Source organism: Aphelocoma coerulescens, chromosome 3, assembly GCF_041296385.1.
Source record: "Aphelocoma coerulescens isolate FSJ_1873_10779 chromosome 3, UR_Acoe_1.0, whole genome shotgun sequence".
Taxonomy (NCBI): Eukaryota; Metazoa; Chordata; class Aves; order Passeriformes; family Corvidae; genus Aphelocoma; species Aphelocoma coerulescens.
In genome coordinates, this window is record NC_091016.1 from 17,343,614 (window position 1) to 17,369,333 (window position 25,720).

Below are 25,720 nucleotides of genomic sequence, written 5' to 3' on the forward strand. Positions count from 1 at the left end.
AGTGCCTCTCTCTTCCCAGTGCAGCCCAGGATGCTGTTGGCTGCCTTTGCTGCAAGGGCACACTGCTGGTTCATGGTCACCTTCTTGTCCACCAGGACCCAAAGCTCCCTCTCTCCCGAGCTGCCTTCTATCTGCTCAGCCCCAGACTGACTAATATGATTTGTAAGTGTCTGAAAATGAAATCCCCTTTAAAATGAGTGCCTGCATAACACCAGACTTGGATGTTGATGCATAAATGGCAAAGAAAAAAGACATCCTTTAGACTTAGACCAGGCAGTGGAATTTGTTACAGCCAACTGTGAAGTGTTGATGAGTCAAACATGAGGCTTAAAGTGGAGTGCTCAGCTTGCAGCTACCCTGACTTAAAATATTCCTCTCAGACATTCACATAGGACCAGAACAGACAGCTACAGTCTTCTGCTTTGAAAACATCTCCCTGGTGTAGTTTGATAAGATTCAACTCTCCCCATACAACAAAAGAACATAAATACGCATGAATACCAGTTTAATGCCTCCTATGAAACACAACTCATCTGCAACTTTATATATCCGTCACTTCAAACACAAGAGATGAAACTTTCACTGGGCTATGTCAATTCCCAGGTCTATCCAAGGAAAAAGAGAATCCTTGAAAAGGAAAATAGTCTACAGAATTTGCTACATCGTGAAGATTGCTTCCAATCAAAGGCAAGTGGTCAGTAGCCTGTTGCAGTCTGAAGTGTCCTCTAGATTCTTAATTCAATACCCATATGGCTTCTGTAACTATAAAGACTCCTTCCACTGTTAAAGGCTTCTTCCATGACTTGAAGTCATGGCCAAAGCCCACCACATCTTTCTCTGGATCAACTCTGGATCAACTACCCTACCACACTGTACACGGAGGCAAACAGGGAAGCTACAGAGTTCACAACTAACAGAAAGAAGAACACATTCCCAATGACCCCGTATGCCAGGAGCCAAAATCAAACTGATCTTCCAAATCAAGTAGTGAGAAGGTTGCATGCTGTCCTGCAACTGCCCCTTCATGGCCCTAGCAGTGTTCTTAGGACCAAGATTCCAAAGACAAGACCTGCAATACAACAGATGCAGGTGACAAAGGGTGTCAGAATTCCACCTCTTCTGCTGAAATCTCACATATGGAATATGACTCTGATCTCAAAACTTCCTATTACCAGAATGAAACAGAAGACTCATGTCACAATAGCTCACAATCCTATTCGAATTTTCTCAATGAGAATAAATGGAAAAAGCAACAATAAAAATTTAGCTACACTGCACTCTTGCTTACTGCACTGCACAGGAAAGGGGGAATATGGTCAGTGGCTCCTTTTCTGACCTCTTTTTTTCCCAGACAGCTCTAGTCTTAGACATCTTTACAGATGCACAAAGACATCTAGACAGATGCACAAAGGCTAACAGGTTAAAAAATTGAAAGTATAAGTGCATGGTTCACAGTATTTCTGCAGTTCTCTCTCAATGCAAAATTCTACCGAGTATCAGTCAGATTAATTCTTTTGTTGAAAAAGGAATGCAGGGTTGATTACCTATGGCCCCTGCATCTCAAAGGACTGTACCTAGTACAAGGACAGACTGTAAGCCACAAGTGATCATATCCTCCTTCCAGGAGATTGAGAAGACAGTGATTTAGTAACTGTTAGTCTTCAAGAGGCATTCAAAACAAAGAATATCTTGAGTCTTCTGTTTTGAGGTTGATGCTAAAGAAATATGTGATTTATTTAACATACTTCACAATTTAAATCTTTATGACTCCAGACCCATTATATAAGGCAGAACTTTCTAGAGTCTGAAACAGAGCAATCAGAAACCATGTGTGCATGATTGCTTATAAAACCAAAATGTTGTATAAAACACATACAGGGCACTAAGGAAACTGAGGTGGGAGACCAGCTCCACTAATTTCTTCAGCCTACACAGACATATGCCCAAAGGATAAAACTATCATCTTCTAGATATTGTATGTATTCTGTACCATTTTAATTTCTAAACAGTCAGATCTTTTGCCTAAGGAGTCTTCCCACATGGCTAAAACGACTCTGAAAAAAATCATATATTCCTTTCAAAATTGAATAGAAACACCATTTGCTAGCAATTACTTCAGCTATTTATTCCTCCAGATTTCAAACATAAAGCCACAGCTTTGCACCCCTGAAAAAAACTCACCCTGCAGGCAGGACATGGGTGGGATTCTCACCACTGTGTCCCAGTGAACCAAGGTTCATCTCCAAGGTGAACAGGGACATCTCCGCTGCTCCTGCGTGACAAGTCCCACAGGCGGTGGAATCACAGTGGATCAGCCCATTTGAGGCAGAGCAGGGACAGGCACTGCCCTCATTTCACAGAGCAGCTGTTTGGTGTGGCCATACAGACTTGAGAACAAGACAAATCCAACCCTATGGCAACTGATTCTCCTGGAGAACCATGGTGAGGCCAGAGCAGGGATGGCATCTGTGAGCAGAAGTGGTGACCACTTCTGAATGGGATGAGTGCCCTCCTGCACATACAGAAGATATATTCATGAATAAGGGAGAGGTGCTCATCCTGGATAATCAGTCTTAGGAACTGTCACCTGCTTGGGTGGAGTGGATAGAAGATCCACGCTTAAATAAATATAACCTGTTTGATTTAAAAAATCACTGCCTCCAGCAAACACTTAAGTATATATTTACTTGAAGAACAGAAGAATGAGTAGGCAGAATACAATATTTCACTCAATTCCAGAAGCACATTGTATAAAAATCCCACAAATACAAGCCTGAAGCAATGTCAAGATTATTTCACTGCCTACTAAAAACCTGCAATTTTGCTGTTAAGCTTGATGTCTGGAGCAAGATTCATTAATGGTCTAACAAGAGGTGAAACCACTCACAGAACACAGTAGGTTTTGGTAGAAAGGGACACATGACCTTACCCAGAGGCCGTGGGAGAGGTTCTCAATTCAGAGTCAGAAGCCAGATACAAAAGCAGGGAAACAACACTAAGGGCCACTGCTGTTCAAAGGGCAAGAGGATGCATGCACTGCCCTGGTTTAGCAGGCCCCAGGTCTGTGAGCAGGGCTGCAGACAGAGTAAAGCAGAACTGAACAGTGTGGCTGAAGAGGAGTCCTCTCATGGGCTTGGCTAAGGGCATCAGACTCTGTAGTTCCAGGTCTTAACATATATCCAGTTAGAAACCTTTTCAGCTTAGGTCATTCAACATGTAGCGTATACAGCATTATCTATTGACAAATAACCTTTACAACATCTAAGCACAGGAGAACATCTACTAAAAAACCATCAGATTTAATATTTTTCCTGCTTGCAGCTGATTTGTTATGTGACTTGAACTTTATATTTAAATCCAGTGTGTGTGTGCACAGTATGTCACTTGGTATTTGCTTTGGTTTTTTAAAAATGTTGTTAAGTGAAAAATGTTCTGCTGTACAAGCCAAAGATGCTGAACACAGTAAGCTACTGTCAGTCTTAAAACACATACTAACTCTTCAACTGCTCCATTGCATAAATAGGTATTTAGAGGCTGTTTAAAAGCAGATTATTTATATAACAGTTCATAATAAATCCTGTAGCAACACTACCATTTTCATACAAATTTGTACCGGATGCCTTTTAAAAATATACTCCTTTTGTCTAATATACTTACATAAAGGTAAAAGAGTTCAGAAAACAAAGTATTATTGAGCTGTGCAGTTTTCAATATACATCAACTTCAATTTTGTGAATATACTGGGTCAGATTCAGCTGTGTCCTACGTCCAGAGCTGTCAGAATATTCTATAATTAGTATTTCTTGCCTTTGCAGAACACTGGGCAGATGGTCCAGAGATTTCAGTACAGTGGCCAGAAGTCCCCACTAATGGTGCCATGTGACTGAGGTGTCTTAGGCCAGGATCCAGTTTCAAAAAATGGTACAAAATAACAACTTCCATGGACTTTTACTAGAAATTTGGGATAAATCACCTCTGAAAATGAAGTCCTTCAATTAAATCAGTGGTCTCCACTGCTTTTTTTTTTTTTTACATTAATAACATTTGATCTTGAAATGCCACCTCATGTGTCAGGGCTCAGCCCCAAGCAAAGATTTTTCATTAAATGGGAAAATAAATGCTCAGAGGACAAACTCTAGAACCTAAAAGAAATTCAAGCCATCAGCTGTGCAAATAAACTGGAGTCATAATCTAGCCTTCAGAGAGACCCAGGTCTCCCCTGTTCAGTTTTATAAGTTACAGCATCAAGTAGGGCAGAAAATTTTTTTTGTGGAGGCATCAGCCTGCTACAACTGAAGTCTCTTGAACGGAAGTAACAATTTCTAAACTGGCATTAAGGTAAAGAAAATTGGAAAGTCAGCTAAATTTTGTATTTTCAAATGCTTTCAATATATCTCTAAAAGTATGATCCTAAATGGCTCATCCATGGGACAGCCTGTGCAGAGCCTGGAGTTGGACTTCCACAATCCTTGTGGGCCCCTTCCAACTCAGGATATTCTACAATAAGAAATTGTTCCCTGAAAGTTTGGAAACTGAATTTCTCTACTTAATTGTGACATTTTACTTCTGGTGCAGAACTCCTGTGGTCCTCACTGAACCAGGTAACATTCATAAAATACACAGAGAGGCCACAGCAGCCTTCTGTGCCAACTGGTGCTAGATGTAAAACTTCCAGGGACAGCAGAACAATTCCCTCTCCTTGCTGATTCAGCATCAGCTTTTCCTTCAATACTGACAGCAATTACTGGGAATTAGTGTCAAGTGGCCTAGGGCTGTGAGACAGACAGGTATCCCACAAGAGAATGGTTAAGAGAAGGCCTCCAGGTGAAAGGAGCCTCAGATTTGGAGCTAACAAGTGCTGACCTACTGAAGGAAGAAGGATCGATGATCAAGTACAAATCTCTGTCGTACTCAGCCCCCTTGAATATACAACCATTCAATATTAATTTGCCCTTTTTTTACAAGCTGACATTTCAACCCCCTGCTCCTATTTCTGGCTGCATAACTTTGCATCCTGTGTTCCCCATGTATAAAGAACAGGATTCTTGTGTACAAGTATATTTTTTCCTCCAGCAACGCATAAAGGAGTGGGTGTTCACATATGTGTAAGGCATATGTGTGAGCATTCACCCACATTAACACTTTTGGGTTGTCAGTGGCTAGGTCTGTGTGCAAGTAATCATAAGACAGGTTGAGACACAACACGGAAATCTGTCCCATCTGCAAAATTGAGTCAATCATGTGCTGTCAGCAGAGATTTAGCTCACAAAAGCTTGAGTCTTACAACATGTTATTGACTTAAAGGCCATGCTGATAAAGAAAATGGTGTAAATTAAGCCATTTCTCACCACAGTAATACATCCTTTATTTAAATGTCTAACAGAGGAACAAGCAAACAAAAACCACGGCTGTCCAAAAATGTCAGGTCTGTAATTCAGTGACCACTGCTAAAACCAAGGGGACTGGGATTCTTTGGGCAACTCGCCTTACACACATCAGGGATACTATCTGGGGTTTTTTTACCTGCCAGCTCAGGGCTTTTTGCATCCAAACAGTGTATTGCAGTTGACACAATTTCTTCTCTCTGAAGACCAGAGAGAACAGAAATCTTCTGAGTTGTGCTTCTCTGTCTGCTCAGGGGATCTGAGGAAGCAGGGAGAACAGATGGGCAAAGTAGCACGTGCAAAATCATCTCTGAACCCAGCAAGTCACTCAACAGAAGATCTAGAAGGGACCCTTCAGCTGTCACTTTCCCAGAGGTATCACATAACATTTTTGAGGCTGGGCTTTTGTTTTGTTTTTTGGGTTGTTTTTTTTTTTTTTTTTTTTAATCACAGGTATTTTAATGTATTAAGCTGAAAATGAGAATATCTGTGGGACTTTTGGTATTGACAGCATTCAGTTAGTCCAAACAACCAACAGGCTCTATCCACTGGGCTGCAAATTATGACCTTCCAGGAAAGGGCTAGGACTCCAGAGCTGCCCAATTCTGCTACACAGAAATCACTACAATGAGCACGGGTAGGGCACAGCTGAGTTCTGTTCCCACCATGGCATTTTATTTCCTGAGTCTGGGTAGCTCCTCACAAGAAAAAGGATTTACATCCCAGCAGCATTTACCACCCACAGACCCTGACAGATTTAGCAAGAGGTACAGTGATTCAGTACACAGAGGGTGGATTAAAAATAGTGACGTTGTGGCTAAGTTGCCTCCACTGTGTCTCTAAACACTGACAGCCTCAAAGCAGCCACTTATGACACTTGAAAACGGCCTGTGCTATTGGAATTGTGTGTCCACACACCAAGGTCATGAAGCATTTCCCGGACAGGGGAGGCAATGAGGCCAGAAAAAAGAAAAATCTGGCCAAAAACCTGATTGTACAGATAGTTACTGAACAAAACCACTACTTCCTACTCTATGCATTACAGCTTTAAAAACAAATGAGTCAAGAAGGCAAGTGGAGAGAGCAGCACAGCACAAACTCAGTAGCATCACTGTGCCCCAGGACACAATAAAATGGATAGAGAAGAGCTCAAATATACAGAGACTGTTCTACTTCCACTATCTGCAATCAGTATGTTTGTTCTGGGATAAAACAAACATCCATAATCAATACTGAAGGAATGCTGGACTGTGCCTCATATACTTGAGCAACTGATCAAGAAATAATTCATCCCTGTGCAAATCTTACCCTTGTAAGTCTGCCAAGGTCAGTGTCACTTTAGGTTATCAGCTGTTGGAAGTGCTGGCTAAGTTAAACTGCCTAGAGCAAGCTTTAAACTTACATACCCAACTTCTTTGACAAAATGTCTGTGTCTTACTTTATCTGAATTTGCAATCCCCTGATAATGCAAGGCACATTCTTCCCCTGTACTCCTTATTCTCTGCCCTAACTTCCCTTTTTGGCTCAGATAAGTCTTCCGTACGTAGCAGACCGAGACTTCACTACAGAGAACATACAAACGTCACTCAGTTGATATTCACCATATGTCCTCCTTAAGACATAATTCAAATTAGATTTAAATCCTGATAAGGTGGTTTATTTCCATTAAAAGGCTGCTGTATGTGCAGTTTCCCAAAGTGATTAAAAACATTCTTTTTTCTTCAACTTACCATAAAACCAGTAATCTCCTTGTCAAGTATGCTCCATCATCATGATGAGCCACAGATTAGGACCCAAACCCCACTATTCAGTAACCTGAATGCAGGATTTTGCTTTGGTCACAGTCTTAGCAAGTGTCCCAAAGGCAGTAGCACCTCTCTGTTTACCCTGTACCTTAACAGTAGGTCAGGCCCTTTGTTTCACTGAAAGTTTATGGACTTTAAGCTTATTTCAATGCTTAAGCTATTTCTAAAGCAGTTCTTAAACTCCAAAGTCACTTCACTGCTTTTTTAAGGTGTAAACATTTTCCTTCAAATCTGACAGTATCACCACTCACCTTTAGTAAGAAATTCAATGTTAGAAACTGGAACTGCTTGGGTGCAAGAGAGATTTTAATGACCAGGTAATCCCCAAGTAACCCTGGCAGGAGCACAGAGGCCATGCAGCCTGGTAGGCTTTGCAGCACTCCATGAGATTAGGAACAAAAGCTTTCAGAAATCAGAGCACTTTTGCAAACTGAATCTGGATCAGTTATTCCATGGGAAAATGTGATTTTTCCTTTATTATACCAGTACTACCAAATGTCTCACCTCCAAAAATTATTCTTTAAACATACAATAATTAGCACTCTAAAGGAAAATGGAGGAAATATTTATACTTTGAATAGCACAAACCAAATTCACAGACTTCTGTGTTGCTGTTTCAGTTCAATCTGTCACATTTTCTACTTTGGCTGTTTCCAGCGACAATTCAAGTTGCAAAGTCTCTGTCCAATGTCAGGGCTTGTATAGAACCAGAAGAGCAGAGAGCCATTCTCTCAAGGAATGAGGCTATCATGAATAGAAACCAAACAGATGCATGGTATCTTGGAGAAGTCTGGTTAAAAACAGAAAGATGAACATTAAACCTCTCAGGAATATCAGATTGTTCAACAAAAGGCACAGCTGGTATGGAAAGATGAACCTTTGCTCCACTGTCTCCCCTTCAGAGCTAAAAATAATAGTGAGTCATGCCAGTAGCAGTGTTGCTATTTAGCTTTACAAATTCAGGTCATTAGGCTTGGATGTACAGAATCACTCCCTTCCAACCACAGATCATATGAACTGATAGTAAGGAACACTCAGGACTGGGCACTGACCAGCCTTTGCTTTCAAAACCCACAAAAATAGCCTAGAACAAACCAAATGAATACAGTCCAGTTCAATAAGAGAGTCAAGACTGAAACTACCATTACAACTAGGAAGAAAAGGGAAGCTTTAAATAAAGCTCTGAATAATACATCCCTCGACTACCTTTTTCCCCATCTAGCACATCCCTGTCTCGTTTTTCTGTCTCTTTTTTTTTTGTATTTCTGATCAAGGCAAATGGTTAAAAAGTGTGCGTGAAGACATTTTTTAAAAGCTAGCTGATCTAGACAGCACAGAGACCAGATGATCTGGAGAAGGCTGAATGGGAGCCAAATTATAAAAAGAGACATATTAAACATTTTTAAATTGCCTTGTAGCTTCCCAGAGAATCTCCCAGAAAAGGCACTAGTCCACCTGTTCATTTTATTTTCAGGTAAGTACTTTTAAAAATAGGTCAGAGGAAGAGATAAGAATGGACTGGCAAGGATGTAAGGGAGAAAGAATGAGTGGTCTTCAGATGCTGAGAGGAGAGGCTGTACATCAAACCAGAAGGACCAGCATCATCTTGTGTTCCAGAAAAAGCAGATTTTCCTCATCCCTGCACGTAAATTGAGGGGAGCATTGGTTTAGAACTGCTTCATGAGGCCAAATCTCTTCATTACATAAAAACGCTTCTCACCCTTATGTTCTCCATTCCCAAGGTCAAGTGTAGGAGGTAATACAGAGGATCCTGATTTGCTCTTGTAGGAAATTTGGCAGCGCTCCTGGTGACCAGAGTCCCCACGGCCTGAATGACTGCCTTGAGCGAGATAGGAAATTCAGAGGAGAAATGGAAAGCAGATGAATAGGAAAATCCCTACATCATCCTATTTCCAAACACGTTCAGATCAGGGAAAAACCAGCAAATGGATTTCCAAGCTAACAAACAGCAGTCTCATGTTAACATTCACAGTAAGCTGCCAGTCCCATTGGCTCCTGAAACCCTGCTGCAGCTCCCTGCACTGCCTTGGGTTTGTACTTCAGAGGAGATTTTACGATAACAGAACCACTTGAATGCAAGGACAGAAAATATTAGCATATGGAAAATATTTTTTCTAACAATGTATCCCTATATGCACTACCAAAGGACTTTTTCCTCTCCAATAAAACAACCAAAGAATTAAACTGAGATTAAGTATGGCAAAAAGAGGTCATAAACAGCAAATGCTAAGATGACTACAGAGTTGCAACTGGGAGCTGCCACATTGCTCCTTTGGAAAAAAATAATTTTCAGATCAGATTTATAAAATATATAAAAACTCAGATTTATAACTGTTTTCCCTGAAAGTCTGCATTTTTAAATCACAGCTTTAAACAGGCCAGGATGGCAAATGTCATGAATCATTACCTGTGATACTAATGCACTGCAGCAAAACCTCTAGTTGACATAATTCTGAGCTACTCTAAATGAGAGCCCCCTTACATTTATTAATATTCTAATAACACTGGCATTCTAAAAAAAAAGTTTAAAATACTCTTTTTTTCAGTCCTGTAACTTTGGCCTGCTCACATACTGACTTCTTGAGCAGCACAGATCTACCTGCCCAGAGGTTTCTCAGACAGCCTGCTGGAAGAACCAAGAAAACTCTTCCACATGCAGAACCCAGGGTTAAAAAGTACACCTATTAGCAGCATCCAGGAACACACCTCCTAGTACATCAAGGCTACTGCAGAAAGGCATCTTTCATCTTGGTTTTGACAAAATTCCTCTCTCCACAGCGAACGCAATTTATCTGACGGACTTCTTTGAAATGACAAATGAAGTCCGTCTCTGTAACGATACTGAATATGAAATAAAAATGAAATAGAATCTAAATATACCCGCTCTCCATCCCTCACATGAATCCAGTATCACTCTTGTGCCTAAACAGAAGCATTAGAGGCAGCGCTCATCCATTTTTCAGTGTAAAAGGCAACCTTGCAAATGTTAAGAACAAGCGTAAGAACCTTGGAACGTCTGTCAATGAGAGCAGCGTATTTTTCACCATTTCATTGCTGGGTGGTTGGGTTTTTTCATTTCTTACTCTTATTCAGCATATAAGAGTAAGAAATACATCTATTTATCTGCCTCCCTACCCATGCAGCTACCCTTAAGATTAATAAGGGGCATGCTAAGTGCATCAGTGCATGGCTACATGCAAAGACAGCTATGTACCCCTTCCTTCATCCCTCCTTTATAACCTGATGCCCCTTCCTACAATTTCTTCCACTGGCACCTCTTACAGCCACTGTGCAGAGGTCTGTCCCATCATGACCTAATTTCCAAGAGATCATGGGTATAATGGAGTTGGGCTTCATAAACGCACATTGTGCAATCATTCATATATTTTATCTGCTGAATATTTTCACTGGGATTTTCCCTTTGTATTAAAATGACCAGCCCAGTCTTCAAAAAATCAGTCCTAGACTGTACCTTTCTTGTGCTGGTCTCCAAGACAGACACAGTGGATAAGGGCAGCAGTGACAGATGATGCACAATCTACCAGCAGGGAAGGACTCTGCTAGACCTGAAAGCTGGATTCTTCCATCTGAGCAAACATTTCTGAGCGTGAAAAGAGAAAGGGGCAAGGCCTGAAACAACAGCCTTGCTTTTAGGGACATGCATCCCATAGCACAGAGAGAGGGGGAGGCTTAAAATGTGGGTACTGTGCTGTCCCAACCATGTCACCCCTCCAGCTCACCCGTGCAACTCCAGATGGTATTAACTTGGAATTATGTCTAACGAAAAGAGAGGCTGCATCCCCCATACTTCTTCACTGGCCCCAGAGAAGAACCTCAGGCCTCACAGAAGAGAAAGGAGTGCAGAGAAGAGAGCATGTGATTGTATGAGTCAGCAATGGGAAGAACTGCCCAGGATGATCATCTCTGAACCCAAGGAGGGGTAGGGCAGGATTGTGGATGCAGCAGTGTGGTGCTCCCTCAGAATGGCTGCGACTGTACTTTCTGGGCATATGGTGCCCCTTCATAGGGGAGAAGAATGTTCTGCACTTTACAAGATCAAGACAAATGTCTGTGTATTTTCATTTTTACTATTGCTCATGATAACACCATTTTATCTTAATTCCTTCAAGATTACTGCAAAGCTGGTAATTGCAATCAAGCTATTTTATAAGTCCAATTTACAGGAGACCAAATTATTTATTATTTATTTGCAGTTCTAAGTGGATCATTTGTGTTTTCTCTGAGTAAGATGATGTGTACAAAATATCCCTAAAAATGTCAACTAAGTGGAGAGATACAGAAAAAATGCTTCTCTGTCTCATAAGTACCCGTGGCTTTCAGAATACAAATCATTCTTACACAAACACAGCAATAGCATGGTAGGCTTCCACAGAGTATTAGAAATACATAAAAAAACCACACTGCATGCCATGAAGTTCTTACAGCTAAAAGATTTACGCAAGCCAAGTAGTGATGTTGACTTCAGTTCCCACACCATCACAGACCTCCTCTTACTAATTCAGCTCTTAGTGCTGCTCCAAATCTAACTTCCATTCTAACTTAACCAAGCAACTCCTCCCCACACACTCTCTAATACCCCCCACCTCTCCCCCTGCCATTCCTGAATGACACAATCTTTCTGGATACCCACAATTAGCAACCATTTCACTGGAAATGGGAACTCAGGCACTGGGGGTGACAGCTGTTAAGCAGCTGCTTATAAAAATTCCAGTTAAAATTGTTTGTTTGCAAACACACATGGAAGTCTTAAGCTATTGACTGGCTTTTGTGTGGATCTAATCTATTACCACGGGGCTGTTCAGTATATACAACTTCACTCAGTCTACAGAAGTAAAATACGAATTCACTTGGGTGCAATTTACCGTGGCAATAACCATACTGTTTACATCATGATCAAGTACAAAGAGTTGGTCTAATATCCCCAAGGAGAACAGACTGTGTAAATAAGCATCTTTTATGGGAGGGCTCTCAGATTTATTCCTGATGCTTTCCAATTGTGACTTTGGAAAATCCTTGCAAGCCCTCCTGAACTAGCAAGGCAAAGCTGACCTTTCTGATAGCTGCTGGTAAGATATCAGATCTCGTGTTAAATACAAACTTAGCTGTGACCTCAACTAAACCAGAAAAATGGAAGTTCCACCATCAAGAATCACAGCAGCTCCTTCTGCGCAGGCAGCGACACATGAACAGCAGGCCATTACAGCTAAACCTCAGCTCCCCGGCTGTTAGTTCATCCAAAACTTTTCAAAGACACTTTGCTGGACTGGGGAAGTCTGAATTCTTCCAGCCTGACCCAGGAAAGTGACAGGAGCAGCCAGAATGGCCCAAGACACAGCACTGGTTGATTTGCACTGACAGGCAGCACAGTGGAGGAAGTAACGCTTGGGAATCCGACACTAGAGACAGAAATGCTTTGAGTCCTGTGCTACAGCAATGATGATTTGAGTTGGACTTGACAAAAACATTTTTAATGGTTAAGACAATGAAGCACTGGGATAGACTGTAGAGTTTCCAACCTAAAGTCTCAGATGGTAACATGCCTGAGGTAAATGTGTGACTCCCATGTTCTGGGCAGGAGGATAAACTACAGGTGCTTCTGAGCTTTTTCACTCCTATTTCTGTGACCCTGCTCTCAAGTATGTTGTCCCATGTTTTGAAAGATGGAAATGAAATTTCTGTTCCATAGTTTTTTTACTGTACACACTCACTGGTGCTAATGACAGAAGTGAGAACAGGACCCCGTGTTCACAGGCTTCTTTTTCTGAGCATCTTCTCCCTCCCAGCAGGTATGGCAGCTTTTCCCTTGAATCTGTATAGTGTCTCCAGCCTCCTGACAGATCAACAGCTATGAGTTCTGCTGCCTTTCTGCAGTACCAAAAAAGATCTGAAGGCTTTGCATTTTCAAAGACAACCTCCTCTTTTTGGCATGTTCTCTTGGTCTCCAGAATGGGAGTCCAGTGATACAATGATTCCTCTGGTTCGTGTGCATGCCATACCCCATTTTTTCTTTAGCAATGTACAAGACAGTTTATTTTTAGGCTATTATCTCGTGATATCCTCAATAACCCAACTTCTACATAATCTAACCCTTAGAAACATAACCTATTTTCTTCCTCAGGCTGTTGTAAGCTCTGCTTCCTCTTTTCAGTTTCCAGATTTTGTAAATTTCTACTAGCTGCAGAATTTGGCTTTACACAGAAACTCTGCTGCATCCTTAGCCCTGCTTCACCATGTGCAGAAAGGATCAAGTACCAGACCTGATTCATCCTTCTGTGTCCTCTGCATTACATCTTAGGTTTTCATGAGCAAACACTTGCAAGATGAACCCATATTTTTATGGGAGCACATTACACATCCACTGATTTCTAAAGTGGGATGGGAGTATAAGGCAACGGCACTCGTGCCACAGCCTGCACGGAGCAGCCTGGTCATGCAATGATCTTCTCCTCTCTAACTGTTTAAGTATGCTAGAATTAATTTAAAATCACATGCAATATTTCTCTAATGTTGCCCTTTTGTGCAAACTGTGATCATGAACCACGTGACTGAGCAAGGCAGAAATACCCTTCCTGTTAATATGGGCTTTACACCATGAGAAACCTGCATAATACCATTTTTGGGGGCTCTACCCTAACTCATAACACTTTTTTTTGTTGTTATTCTGAAGATGTTTTTGGTGTCTGGAAAAATGCCATGTGCTATCTCACATAAAGGAGTCAGGCAAATAAACTACACTGGAAAAACTCTCTCTGTGATTTGCTTAAGTAGCAATTTAAGTGAATAGGAAATCAGCTGCTCATCTCAATTAGAAGACAGTCACAGCCAAAAAATCCTATTATAGAGGCCATATTATAAAAATGTGGGTTAGGAATTTCCCTAAATTCTATTTACAGAAGAAAGTGCCGGATGAAGATCCAAAGGATCTCTTCCCTGTCTATGGCAACATTTGTTTCTTACGTGAAATGTGTCTTCAAGACATTTAATCTTTCTAAAGTCATTTCTCCATCTACAAAGGGACATAATAAAACTTATGTTCCTTTAAAAGTGCTTTAAACACCATGGATGAGAAGAGCTAAATGAAAAAAAAGTGACATTTTTATTACTATTAAGCTACCACAAGCAAGATTATTTGTCAAAATTATGAGCTTAATGAGATATGTTTATCAAAAGTAAGTAGGGATGCTGGCAGAAAAGCCCCTATACTACTTTCTAAAGTTGGTCATACTGACAAAATAAATTAATACAGAAATGTTCCTGATAAATTCTGGAACCACCCTAGCTAAAAAAAGGTTGGTACAATCTCTTAAGAACAAGCACAAGGGCAACCCAGGATGGACACTACTCATAAAAGATTCTAGGGTAACAAATGTGGAAACACGTTTGCCCCACAGGATCTCAGTGAGCACAGATGGCACCACCAAACCCTTCCACTGTTAACAGTACATGGAGAAAAAAACATCCCAATTCGGATAAATCCTATCAGCAACCCAGCTGTTCAGGAAAAGCCATTGGAAGCCCCTTCTCAAAAGCAGGAGGCCAAACTTGGTGTCAGCAGAAGCAATGGGGTAACACAGTCAGATAGAAGGTGAATGCGGACACCAAAAACTGGTGTTATAAACCACACCACTGTGAGAATTAATAGATGTAATGCCCGTAATTGGTTTCATAATGCTCTGCTCCTGCCACCTCAAAAGAAGTGGCTGAGGAGATACAAAAACCAAGTGAGGAGATGCCAGTTTCACAGTTAAATTGCTGAATTTGGTAAGATACTTGTACCTTCAGTCCCCTTAATATGTTAGCAAAGCAAAATTTTCCACTTAGTGAATCAAATTGTACACACTACACCGCTTTATCCCTCGAGCTCATTTTCTGACTAAGCAATGCTCACCAGTAAGTGTAGCCCGGGCTTCATTCACATTTGCACCGGCACACAGCAAATATGAATTCAGGCCACACTTTGTTGTCCTTTTCCTGCCTAAAACCTCATGAATATGCACAGCACAAGTGCAAGGTTTCCTACTTCTAATAATGTGTATTTTGTTATAAAAATAAATGAACTGCAATCATAGGTAGACAATATTTGGGAAAAAAAATTGAGTACATGATCAATGCTGTAGAAAAAATCTCTAAGAATCTGTAAAAGTTAAAAAAGATAGCATCCTTCTTGTTCTGCTAAGAATATTTAATTATTAAACCCCACAAATACCAACAACAAAAATCATGAATATTAAAGAACCTTCTACTTTGGTAAAGCTCAGTTTATACTTTGCTAAAATTCCTATTTCTCATTCCGGTAACATTTTCTTTGGGAGGTTCTCAAACTCCCTCATAACACGCCCACAAAATACATTGCTTATCCACTTTACAGATGAGAAAATCAAGCAAAGCATAATTAATTAATTCTCCTAAAGTTGTAATCATCCCTAATATAGAGATCAAAGATATTCTATTGCAATCCTGGGAGTAAGGGAGCAAAGCAGAGACGCAAAGTTAACCTCAGTCTCCAAATGGCATGGCACATCAGTGATAAAGCTCCTTCTTGCAGAGTGCTCAGAAACTGATTTAACATTAATCTATCAAATATGCCCACCTCTCTCAAGGCTGTAGGCAGACGGATGTGCCACTAAGACAAATGATGAACTGCCATCCTCTGATGTCACTGGCCTTGCCACTTGCAATCAGAACAGCACCGGAACGGTACTTAACTCCCGAGAACAGAGGTTGCACGAGGTACATCTGGGACTGAGATCCTGTCACAGTGGGAAGAATCACTTCCTTCCAAAACACTGAGCTTCTCCAATAAACTGGAGGTTAGAAACAATCCTGCAAAATAACTGATGATTTCATCAAATGTACAGGGAACTCGAGGCTGAAATGTCTATTTTGCTTGACAAGCAAAGCAGACGCACTGAGACGGAGACAGTAAAATACATTAACTACAGACTTAGTGAGAGGGTATCAGAAAACATTCTGAGTTTTCAGAAAGCCTTCTTTATAATCCCAAAATCACATGTAAGGCAGTTATGGCAAATCTTTGGCTGGCTTTTCCGGAAACAACTACAGGTTACCAAAAAGTCAGCCCTATCGTAGGCCTGCATCATCAGCACACACAAAAACTTGTATTACTCCAGGGAAACAAGTCCACCATCCTCAGAACCCTGAGGAATGTGTTTTTAATGGCCACTACATCCAAAGTCAGTGGTTAGTTACCATAACCAAGGCATAACCAAAATTTCAATCAAATGCAATACAATCAAAGAGCAGTAACAATCCAGCCTTGGTACAGAAAAAGAAGCCCACCACTAATCTCTGTGGAATCACTAAAATTCAATATATTTGAAGGTTTCACAACATGCCAGATTTCCTTACCATCATGCACAATGTACTTCCCAGTTTAAAAGCACCAGCGATGTGCAGGGATGTTGCCTGCAGAACACGCAGCCAGGGAAACACCACAAATTGACTGCAATGCCAAAAAAAGCAGCAACACGGAATAGGAACATCTGGCCAGGTAACAACCCTGCAGGACCACACCTGGGACCTATGGGGAACCAGAAGCTGAATATAACCCAGCAGCATCCCACATGACAGCACAGGTACCCTGGATGTCTGAGCAGGAGCAGAGCTCTAAGGCACAGGCAGATACTCCTCAGCTCTGTTTCAGTGCCAGTGAGGTGCATTCCCCAGGGAAGTGGTTCCATGAGAGCAAGCTCATGGTCTGAATAACCAGCAATCCAGAAAGCACAACAAAATCTTAGGAAAAGTTCGGAGAAACTGGAGCCATCCAGGCTTTGGAGGAACTGGAGTGTGCATTTCTGCAGAGGAAGATCAAAGAGATGGAAAAGAACAAGAAAACCAGCCAGAAAGCTGACCCTGCTCAAGGCCAGGAGGCAAGACAAGGTCATGGCCCCTCCAAGCCTGTGGTGATGTGTGCTGCAGCCCTGAGATTCCCCAATGGGCCCTGGAGAAGAACACAGTTCACCCAACTGACCCATGACAACAAAGCAGACACATGCCCAAGTCATGTCTGAACAGAAGACCACATAACAAACCTCAAAAGCAGAAGCTTACTGAACTCTTTTTCTGCCTCTCCTTTTAGATTTCATCATCCTCCACTATTTTAATATAGTTTCAAGAATTTGAAATAGATTTAAAAATTTATTGTTACAGCTATTATCTCCATACTACTGATTTCATAGCGAACTCTGTACAATGCCTTAAAACTCCAAAGTAAGTTGTCATCAGCTCCATCCACTATGCATTTCATTTCTCCTCACACCAGCCTTCCCAGCATGCTCCTACCTCATCTCTTTTTTTTGTCCCCCCTGACGAGGACCAGCTGAGGAAGCTGGGGAGGCTCAGCCTGGAGAAAAGGAGGCTGAGGAGGGACCTTATCATTCATTACAACCACCTGAAAGGAGGATGTAGCCAGGTGGGGGATGGTCTCCTTCCCCTGGTAACAACCAATAGGACAGGAGGAAACGGCCTCAAGTGGCTCCAGAGGAGGTTTCAATTGGATATCAGAAAAAATTTCTTCACCAGAAGGGTGGTCAAGCACTGGAACAGGCTGCCCAGGGAGGTGGATGAGTCAGCCACCCTCGGGGTATTTAAAAGGCATGTAGATGTGGCACTTGGGCCCACAGTTCAGTAGTGGGCTTGGCAGTGCTGGGTTAACACTTCAGCTCGATGATCTTAAAGGTCTTTTCCAACCTAAATGATTCTGTGCTTCTGAAAACAAAAATGTTTAGATGAAAGCCACAAGCTGAAGTATGAGAGACACACTTTATCCTCCCTATCAGCAGAGTTTTAAATACATCAGGGAGGACTGAGGGATATTGATAGCTGAAAGGTTTGCTCATTTGAGTTCACTTCTACAGCACATTTTTCGCTAGATCCACTTTTGCGAAAGTCAAAGTGTAATAAACAAAGTTACTCTCTGTAGAGTTATTGACAGGAAAAAAAGAGTTATAAGTAGTATTGATTTGGGGTGAAATGGTAGAACGTGACAATCAATAGAGCTTAGTCAGATATAAAATAGAAGGAGTCACACAAGTCATGACAGGATTATTACAGGAGACAAATCCTGGTATCAGCCACGGAAGGGAAGAAGCTGTAAATGGGATCCAAAATGTAAGCTGTGGATTACTTTATAGAAAAATAACCCTAAACTATTTATTTTAATGTTTTAATATGTGAGGTAGTTTTTATTTCAGCATATTGTCAGTGTTGTTTTTCTAAAGCTTTTGAAACAAATTCTTTCCACCTCCATAGTATTTTCATTAAATGTCATCAAAGCTCTTTTCAAATCTCTGAGAGAAGTATGATTATCCTTATTTAACAGATAATGAGAAGATAGAAAGAGGCTGGGGCTACATTTTCCGAACCAGTCAGTAATGCCGCGTGCCTTGTGTCTAAATACACAAATCCATAAAATGAGAGTCCTACAGAAACAATATTTTCAAAGTCCTGGGAAATCACAACTTTAGTCAACAGCTGCTTACAAGTTCCCAGACTCTGGGTCACAGGCTGGGGAGCCAAAAGCTGAGCCCTCACAGCAAACACAGCAAGCTGTGTAAGCACAATGAGCTCGCTCACATATACAACAGAACCTAAAATAGGGATGCTAATTCACAGTCCTCTGTTCTAATTACAAAGCTCATTATTTTTACCACTCGAATGACTCAGGGTGAAGGGAACCCAACAACCACAATATTCTACCACATGAAAGGACTGTACATTTGCTGGGATTTACACAGTGCCTACCTTCTGAGCACAGCCACACTGGAAAATAATAGCAATAGTCAGAACAGCAATGAATGTTTTTCACCGCTGATTATGCCCATGCACAATCGTTCAGTGCATTGCCTTTTACTAGACACTGGACCAAAAAAACCCCCAAATTATTGAAAGATACTAAAGTGCCTTACAAATGAAATTTGATACAGAATTAGTTACACTACCAAGGTGAAAGGCAGCAGCATTAATAATGATCAACATCGCACAACAATTTATTGCAGGCTATGATGAAAACTATTCCATCCGAGGGAGATATAAGCCATATTTTGAAGAACCTCTTGCACTGATCAGCTAAATAAATGCTGACAATCAAACTGTGGGATATGCAGAGCCTCAGGGAGGAGGGGGCCTTGGAACAGCTTCATTTTTATGAATGGAGCCATAAGAAGGAGGTTAGAGAAGGACAGGAGCACATACAACTCCAATCCCAAGAAAGGCACAGGACAGGCTGAATAGCACCACCACACCGAAACATGAGCTGGCCAGGAAATCAAGGGTTACACAGTTGGAACAAAATAATTTTTTTTTTAAAGCCATTAATTTCTAAAGAGGGATATGTACTGACTGCAACAGTTTAAAAGCTTGTTTAGCTGGAATCACATTTGCAGTCACAGTATTTCTATTGGAAAATGGCATTATTGTTTCCAGAGAGAAAACTAGGACTGAATCACATCAGGAGGAGGATGGACAAGATGACCTTTTGAAGTCTTCTTCAGCCGTATTCCTGTAAATCCATATTCAGTGACAGAAAACACATCTGGATTGGAGCTGCTGGGGCTTAGGCATTCAAGTCAGAAAATTTTGGCATAAGTCTTTGGCATGAGAAGAAGCCCAAGCAATTTTTATATTGGGCTCTGTCTGCCATTAGTGATGCGATTCAATCATAAAATGGCTTATTCCCCCAACACAAATATGTAATACCATGCCAGAGTAGGAATGTGAAGCTGCTCTCATTATCACAGCTAAGTTCATTTTACAGCAAAGCAGTTTACTTTAAGACTTTTCCAGTAATCCAAGTCTAATTACGGAATCAATTTAAAACAATTTTGTAATTAAAAGTACCTGCTGAAAATATCTCACAGGCTCAATAATTTAAATTATAGTGTTAAAAATGTAATTAAAATTAAAAAGGCCAAATGAGGCTGGGTCGCTCCTCCACTAGGAGAGTGCTGAAGGACGTTGCATTTGCAGACCCGAATCGCCAGCTTCCTCCCCAAATTCCTGCTTTCCCCAGCTGCATGGGGATTTCGCACTAAGAGTCATCCAAGAGATGTCTGAGCGGACCGCGGCGGGGCAAGGCTTTTTTGTTTTCTAATTTAAAAAATTGCGCTGTTTCAAAATGAAGCTGTACTTAGAGAGGGCCAGTGCTCCCTAGCCGGGGCCGGGGTGAGGCTCCCTCCTGCCGGGGCTCCCCGCGCAGGGTGCCAAAGGCTGCGCGCCCCGGCGCAGGGGTGCGGTGGGGAGCGCAGGGGGGGAACTTTCCCCGCTCCCCCCGGGTCGGGGCTGCGGGGGCGGCTGGGGAGGGGGTGGCGCGGGCCGGGCGGAGGAGGGGACCGGGGACGGGGCCGGGGCCCCTCACTCACTCACCGCCCGCCGCCAGCCCCGGGCCGAGGCTCAGCGCCAACTGCAGCCACAGCGCCGCGGCCAGCGCCCGCCGCCGCGCCGCCGGGAGGGCACCGCCGCCGCTCGCCTGCTTCCCATGACACATCTTCTGCCCGCCAAAGGCATCCGGTTCGCCGCCACCTGCAACGAGAGAGCCGCTCCGCCTCGCCGCTGCCCGGGGCTCCGCGCCGGCTCCGCGGGTCGCCCCCGCCGCCCCCGCCACCCGCGGCGCGGCTGCCCCCGCGCCGCCCCCCGCCAGCCCCGGGACGCGCTCCCGCCCGCCCCGCCGCCCTTCCGACCCCGCGGCTCCCCCGGCCGTGCCCCCCCCCCCCCCGCCGCTACCTGCGGGGGCCCCCCCGCCAGAGCCGGCGGTACCTCCGCGGCTGCTGCCGCCGCCTCCGCCGCTGCGGCTCGGCAGCCTGCCGGGGCCGGGCGGAGCGCACACGCACACACTCGCACACACTCGCACACCACACACGCACACAGGGACGCGCACACCGCAGCCGGCCGGCCCTACCTGGGAGCGGGGCAGCGGCAGCCGCAGCGCGCACCTGCCCGGCCCGCCCGCCCGGCCGGCGCGGAGCGGAGGCGCGGGGAGCCGTGCGCGGCGGGAGCGCGGGCAGCCCCGGCGCGCCGAGCACGCATGGCAGCCGCGGGCACGGCTGCGCCGCCGCTCCGCGCTGTCCCGCCCGGGCACCCCGCGGCAGCCCGGCCCGGAGGGGCACCCCATGCCCCGCGCCGGGGGGCGCCCCAACACCGCCAAGGGCAGGGGAAGGCGAAGTTAAGGCTTCGCTCCCGGTAGTTTCTGCTCGTTTTCACCTCAAACGGGGTTTCGTGGTGCGCAGCTCTGACGGAGCATCTTTGGAATGTCCTGTGCTTCGTCACGTAGGCAGAACGTTAGACATGAGACACAGTTCAGCAGCGCTGGTGGCAGTGCCACATCTTTCACAGTTTTTGGGAGTGGGAAGGTGTATTCCTGAGCACTCGCACCCGTCGGCTGCCACTGGGGAAAGGCAGGACGCCTGGGCCTGCTGGCTGGAGCAATTTGCTGTTAGGAATCAGCATCCAGCTCTATTTAGTGAATCTGTGAAATTCACTACCACGAATCACTGAATCAGAGACACTCTCTCCTGGCTCCCGCAGCTGCGGTAGCTCCGTGTTTCCTGGTGCCATTCCCAGTGTGCTGTTAGGGGTATTGCCCCTTTGCCCACAACTAGGCACTGCAGCTCTTCCCTTGCTCAGAGGTAGCAGAGGGGGTCCTCGAGTTGAAGAGGACTCTGCTAAGCAGATTAAGGTATCTGGAGCACTCCTGGGATGCAGCAAGGGGAACAAAACCAGGGACAAGGGAAGACACATTTGTAATGAAACATACCTAGGCTCAATGCAAACACAGACCCAAAGGTACGTGGGATCCTATTAACATCATGTGGAAATAGCACATCCCAAAGCTTTGAAGTTAATAGTAAACACTGGTAAAGTTGGCGTTCTTTTCAAGTGTCTCAGCTACCTGATGCTGTCTCCTCCATGTTAAAACTTAAGGCTCTTCAGGAGGGATTTTAGTTCAAATCATGTACCAGTTCAAAGGCCAGTGTAAGAAGCATAGTTCTTTATCTGCCTTGGAGAAAATGGGCATCTCACAGCGAAATGCAGGTATTCTGCTAAGAATGGGGAAGTATGTGGCAAATTTTCAGTGAAGAGAATGTATTATTTCTGAAATACCTTTGCTGCTCCTTTTAAACAGGGAAATTTGGAAACTATAGAACTTTTTCACCGAGCATCATTTCCTGATCAGGTAAGTTTTCACGTCCCCAGCCAGCCCAAAGAGGGAGTTCAGGTCAGTAACAGCCCTCTTGAGCTGTGCAAATACAGCACAGGCACAGTTACATTATAGAGATGTTCTTCAGAGGCAGTAAGCCATTGACTACTAACAAGTGGCAGGACAGAGCAATAATGCAGCAATTCCTGTTATCTGTAATAAGAGGATCTTTATGTTAATGGTTTGGTAGATTTGATTTTTGAAATCAAAATAGCAAAAGATAATGTCCCGAGCAATCTGACATTATTCCTGTTCTCCATCAATTAAATTGCAAAGTGCTGGATGCAATGTCTACTTTCAGTGTGGATGGAGCACCCGGGTACACCCTTCTGAGGAGGAAGAGGCAAATGAACTAACGTCTGTCAGTGTTGATAGGAGCTACTTATCCCTTGTTTCTGCCATTTACTCCTATCCCCACGTGTGCAGCTGCACCTCGGACACCATCCAGCCTGAGGAAGGACAAGTGAGTACTCCAGGCACCCCTCAGCCACCTCACGTGAGTAGGAGCACCACCACTTCAAACAGCACCAGGAAATCAAGGTTTGCTTGTGCAGCAGCTGCTCTTCAAAATCTTAATGAACTGTAACAATTCACCTCTTACTGAGCAGGGCATGTATGTAGGATGCAAGGTGGTGGCAGTGGCTGGGGGGATGCCCCGCCTCCCCAGTTGATGAAGGAATTAATTTAGCGGGGATTCCTATCAGCCAAGAGCAGGGAAGGGCTCCTGCAGCCCACGAAAGCTGGGCTAAACAGAGTGAGGAGCAGCAAAAACTGGAGAAGGATGAAGCCTGAGGCAACCCCGACCACAGAGTGGCAGAGGGGAAGGAGCTGCTTCGCTTTGGCTTGGGCTTTGTTTCTGGAAGAGATGGATGGATGCATTGCCTGAAGGGCTACAACCGCTCTGTGACCAAATCTGACATCTGTAATCAATTTTAGTGCATCCTCCTGAGCTGAAGTGGGGCCAGAGCAGTGATCAGTGAGCTGGACCTGAAGCTCTTGAGCTGCTGTTACATAGCACAGACTGCAAAATATGGGAGGATTTGTCCCCTGGTTGTCCCACCAGTGTTTCAAGGCCACAGATGTCATGATTTCTGTGCCTTCCTACACTTGGCTGCCCCTCCACTTCTATTTTTAGGCAAGTTCCAGATGAGCCTCAGACCTGTGGGGACTAACCCTGAATTGCATCTGGTGGGGATAAACCCTCCCTGGTGCTGGTGCAGGCGGGCTGGAAACAAGTCAGAGAGATTATGTGACATTTTTTTGCTTCATATGTACTCACAAAGTTGCTTCCATCTCCCTGCACTGCTTGTGCAGCTAAAAATGCCACCCCTCAGAATGAGGATGAAAAGTGCCAGTGCTCATCTGCACCCTCCAGACCCGGGTTCCTGTTGTTTGGGCCCAGGAACATCGAGGTGGTGCTGGGAGCGGGGAGAGATCATGTCTTCCTCATGGCAGGTTGTGGGTGCTGCCATGTGGTGAGAGGTGTTCCTGGCCAGCTTCGCTCTCCTTGGAGGGAGAGGCTTCAGCTCTGCTCCAGCTGGTGCACACAGTCGGCTCCTGGCTGCTTCTAGCAAGTGCAGGGTGGGCATCCCAGCCAGATTCTGGCTGGCTGTGGGCTTACAGCTTATCTTCTCCTGGGGTTTTGCAATCACCTTCATGAATAAACAATTGTGTGTATAACTCCTGTAGTTGCAGGATTTTAGTTTATTCTTGCCATACACATTCATCTGCTTCATTCTCTTATTTTTATCTTCTCATGTGCACTCTTTTATTTGTTAATCTTATTCCAAGGCCTGTACTGGGTAAAAAGCTAGATTGAAAAATTTGGTTAAATGCATCCAACCCAAAAAGTGGCCCCTCACTCCAAGAGCAGTAACATTGACTCCGCTCAGGACTAGGAATATGAAGGCCGTGCCCACCCTACACAGCATTTACCCTGAGTCCTTAATATAATATAATAATTTTCTCTGTGTGTGAAGGTGAGGAAGTGTCTTTTGAAACATCCAAGGCAATGTGAGAGTCCATGGCATCACCAGTCCAAGTGGTGCCCTTGCAACATGAACCTGTGTTGCACAGCTACTGCCATGGCACATGAAAGTGCTTGAGAATGCTCAGAAACCAGGACAAAAGTGGCACAGGAGCAGCCAAATCTGCTGTAGTCTCATTGACACTGCTCACTGGGAAGGTGTCTGGACTAAATTATTTCCAGAACTGCCAACAGGTATTGTTTCAAAAGGGAACAAATTCGTTCACTCCAAAAAAGAGCTAGGGAATGAATGAGCTCACTCAGTCCTCCACCATCCTGACAGGAAAGGGAGGAGAATTGGGGAAAAAAGAGAAGATGTTCATGGGTTGAGATCAGAACAGTTTAATAATTAAGAACAGTTTAATAATTGAAACAAAGTAAAATATAGCAAGAATACTAATGATAATAATAATTAGAATTAAAAGGATGAACACACACAGAGAGAGAGAGAGAGAGAGAGAGAGAGGAAGAAGCCCCCAGAGAAACAAGTGATGCACAACACAGTTGCTCACCACACTCTGACCAATGCCCAGTAAGGATTGGTCCCTCCTGGCCAATTCTCCCCAGTTTATGTCCTGAGCATGAGTCTCTGTGGTGTGCAATATCCCTTTGGCCAGTTCAGGTCAGCTGTCCTGCCTGTGCTCCCTCATGGCTTCTTGTGCAGCTCCTCGCTGGCAGAGTATGGGAGACAGAAAAGTCTTGATTTAGAGTAAGCACTACTCAGCAACAACCAAAACATCAGTGTGTTGTCAACACTGTTCTCATACTGACCCCAGAACAGTGCACTTACCAGCCACTAAGAAGAAAATCAGCTCTATCCCAGCCAAAACCAGGACAAGAGTCAGCTGGAAAGGAAGCTTTGAGGTCCAAATTCTTGGGCTACCTAACACTCTGGTCTGCCTCAGTGCATGAGTGGTCATGGGCATCTTTAATTTTCTAGCAAAATGTAACCCAAAATATTGGGTATTGGATTAATCAGTTGGGGGTTTTAATTATCACATTAAGACAATCATTCTCCATGTTTTACCTGCTCAAAAACAAGGCCAGAAGGGATTGTCCTGATGATGTGGCTGCTGGGTAGGCAAGTTTCATCCTTAAACTGGACTCCAGAAAGGGTGAAAATGAAGTGGTGAGGATTGTAGCTGAGGGTCATGAGAGAATTTATCTGTGGCAGTGTGAGACTGTAAAAAAAAAAGACCCCAAGGCATGTTAGTGACAGTCAAATGAGTAAAGGGGTGGTCAGTCCTTG

The 25,720-nt window shown here is 43.8% G+C and overlaps 1 protein-coding gene across 1 annotated transcript in view; it reads right to left on the reverse strand.

Moving 5' to 3' along the window:
- Positions 1–21,228, reverse strand: part of SUSD4 (sushi domain containing 4) — a 69,059-nt gene extending 47,831 nt beyond the window's left edge. The window contains exons 1-2 of the mRNA XM_069009247.1: positions 21,147–21,228; positions 20,615–20,770 (exon numbers count right to left, since the gene is read on the reverse strand). Coding sequence (XP_068865348.1) covers positions 20,615–20,735 — 121 coding nt within the window. The 5' untranslated portion in view covers positions 20,736–20,770; positions 21,147–21,228. The remainder of the gene's footprint in view (positions 1–20,614; positions 20,771–21,146) is intronic.
- Between the last annotated feature and the right edge of the window lie 4,492 nt (positions 21,229–25,720).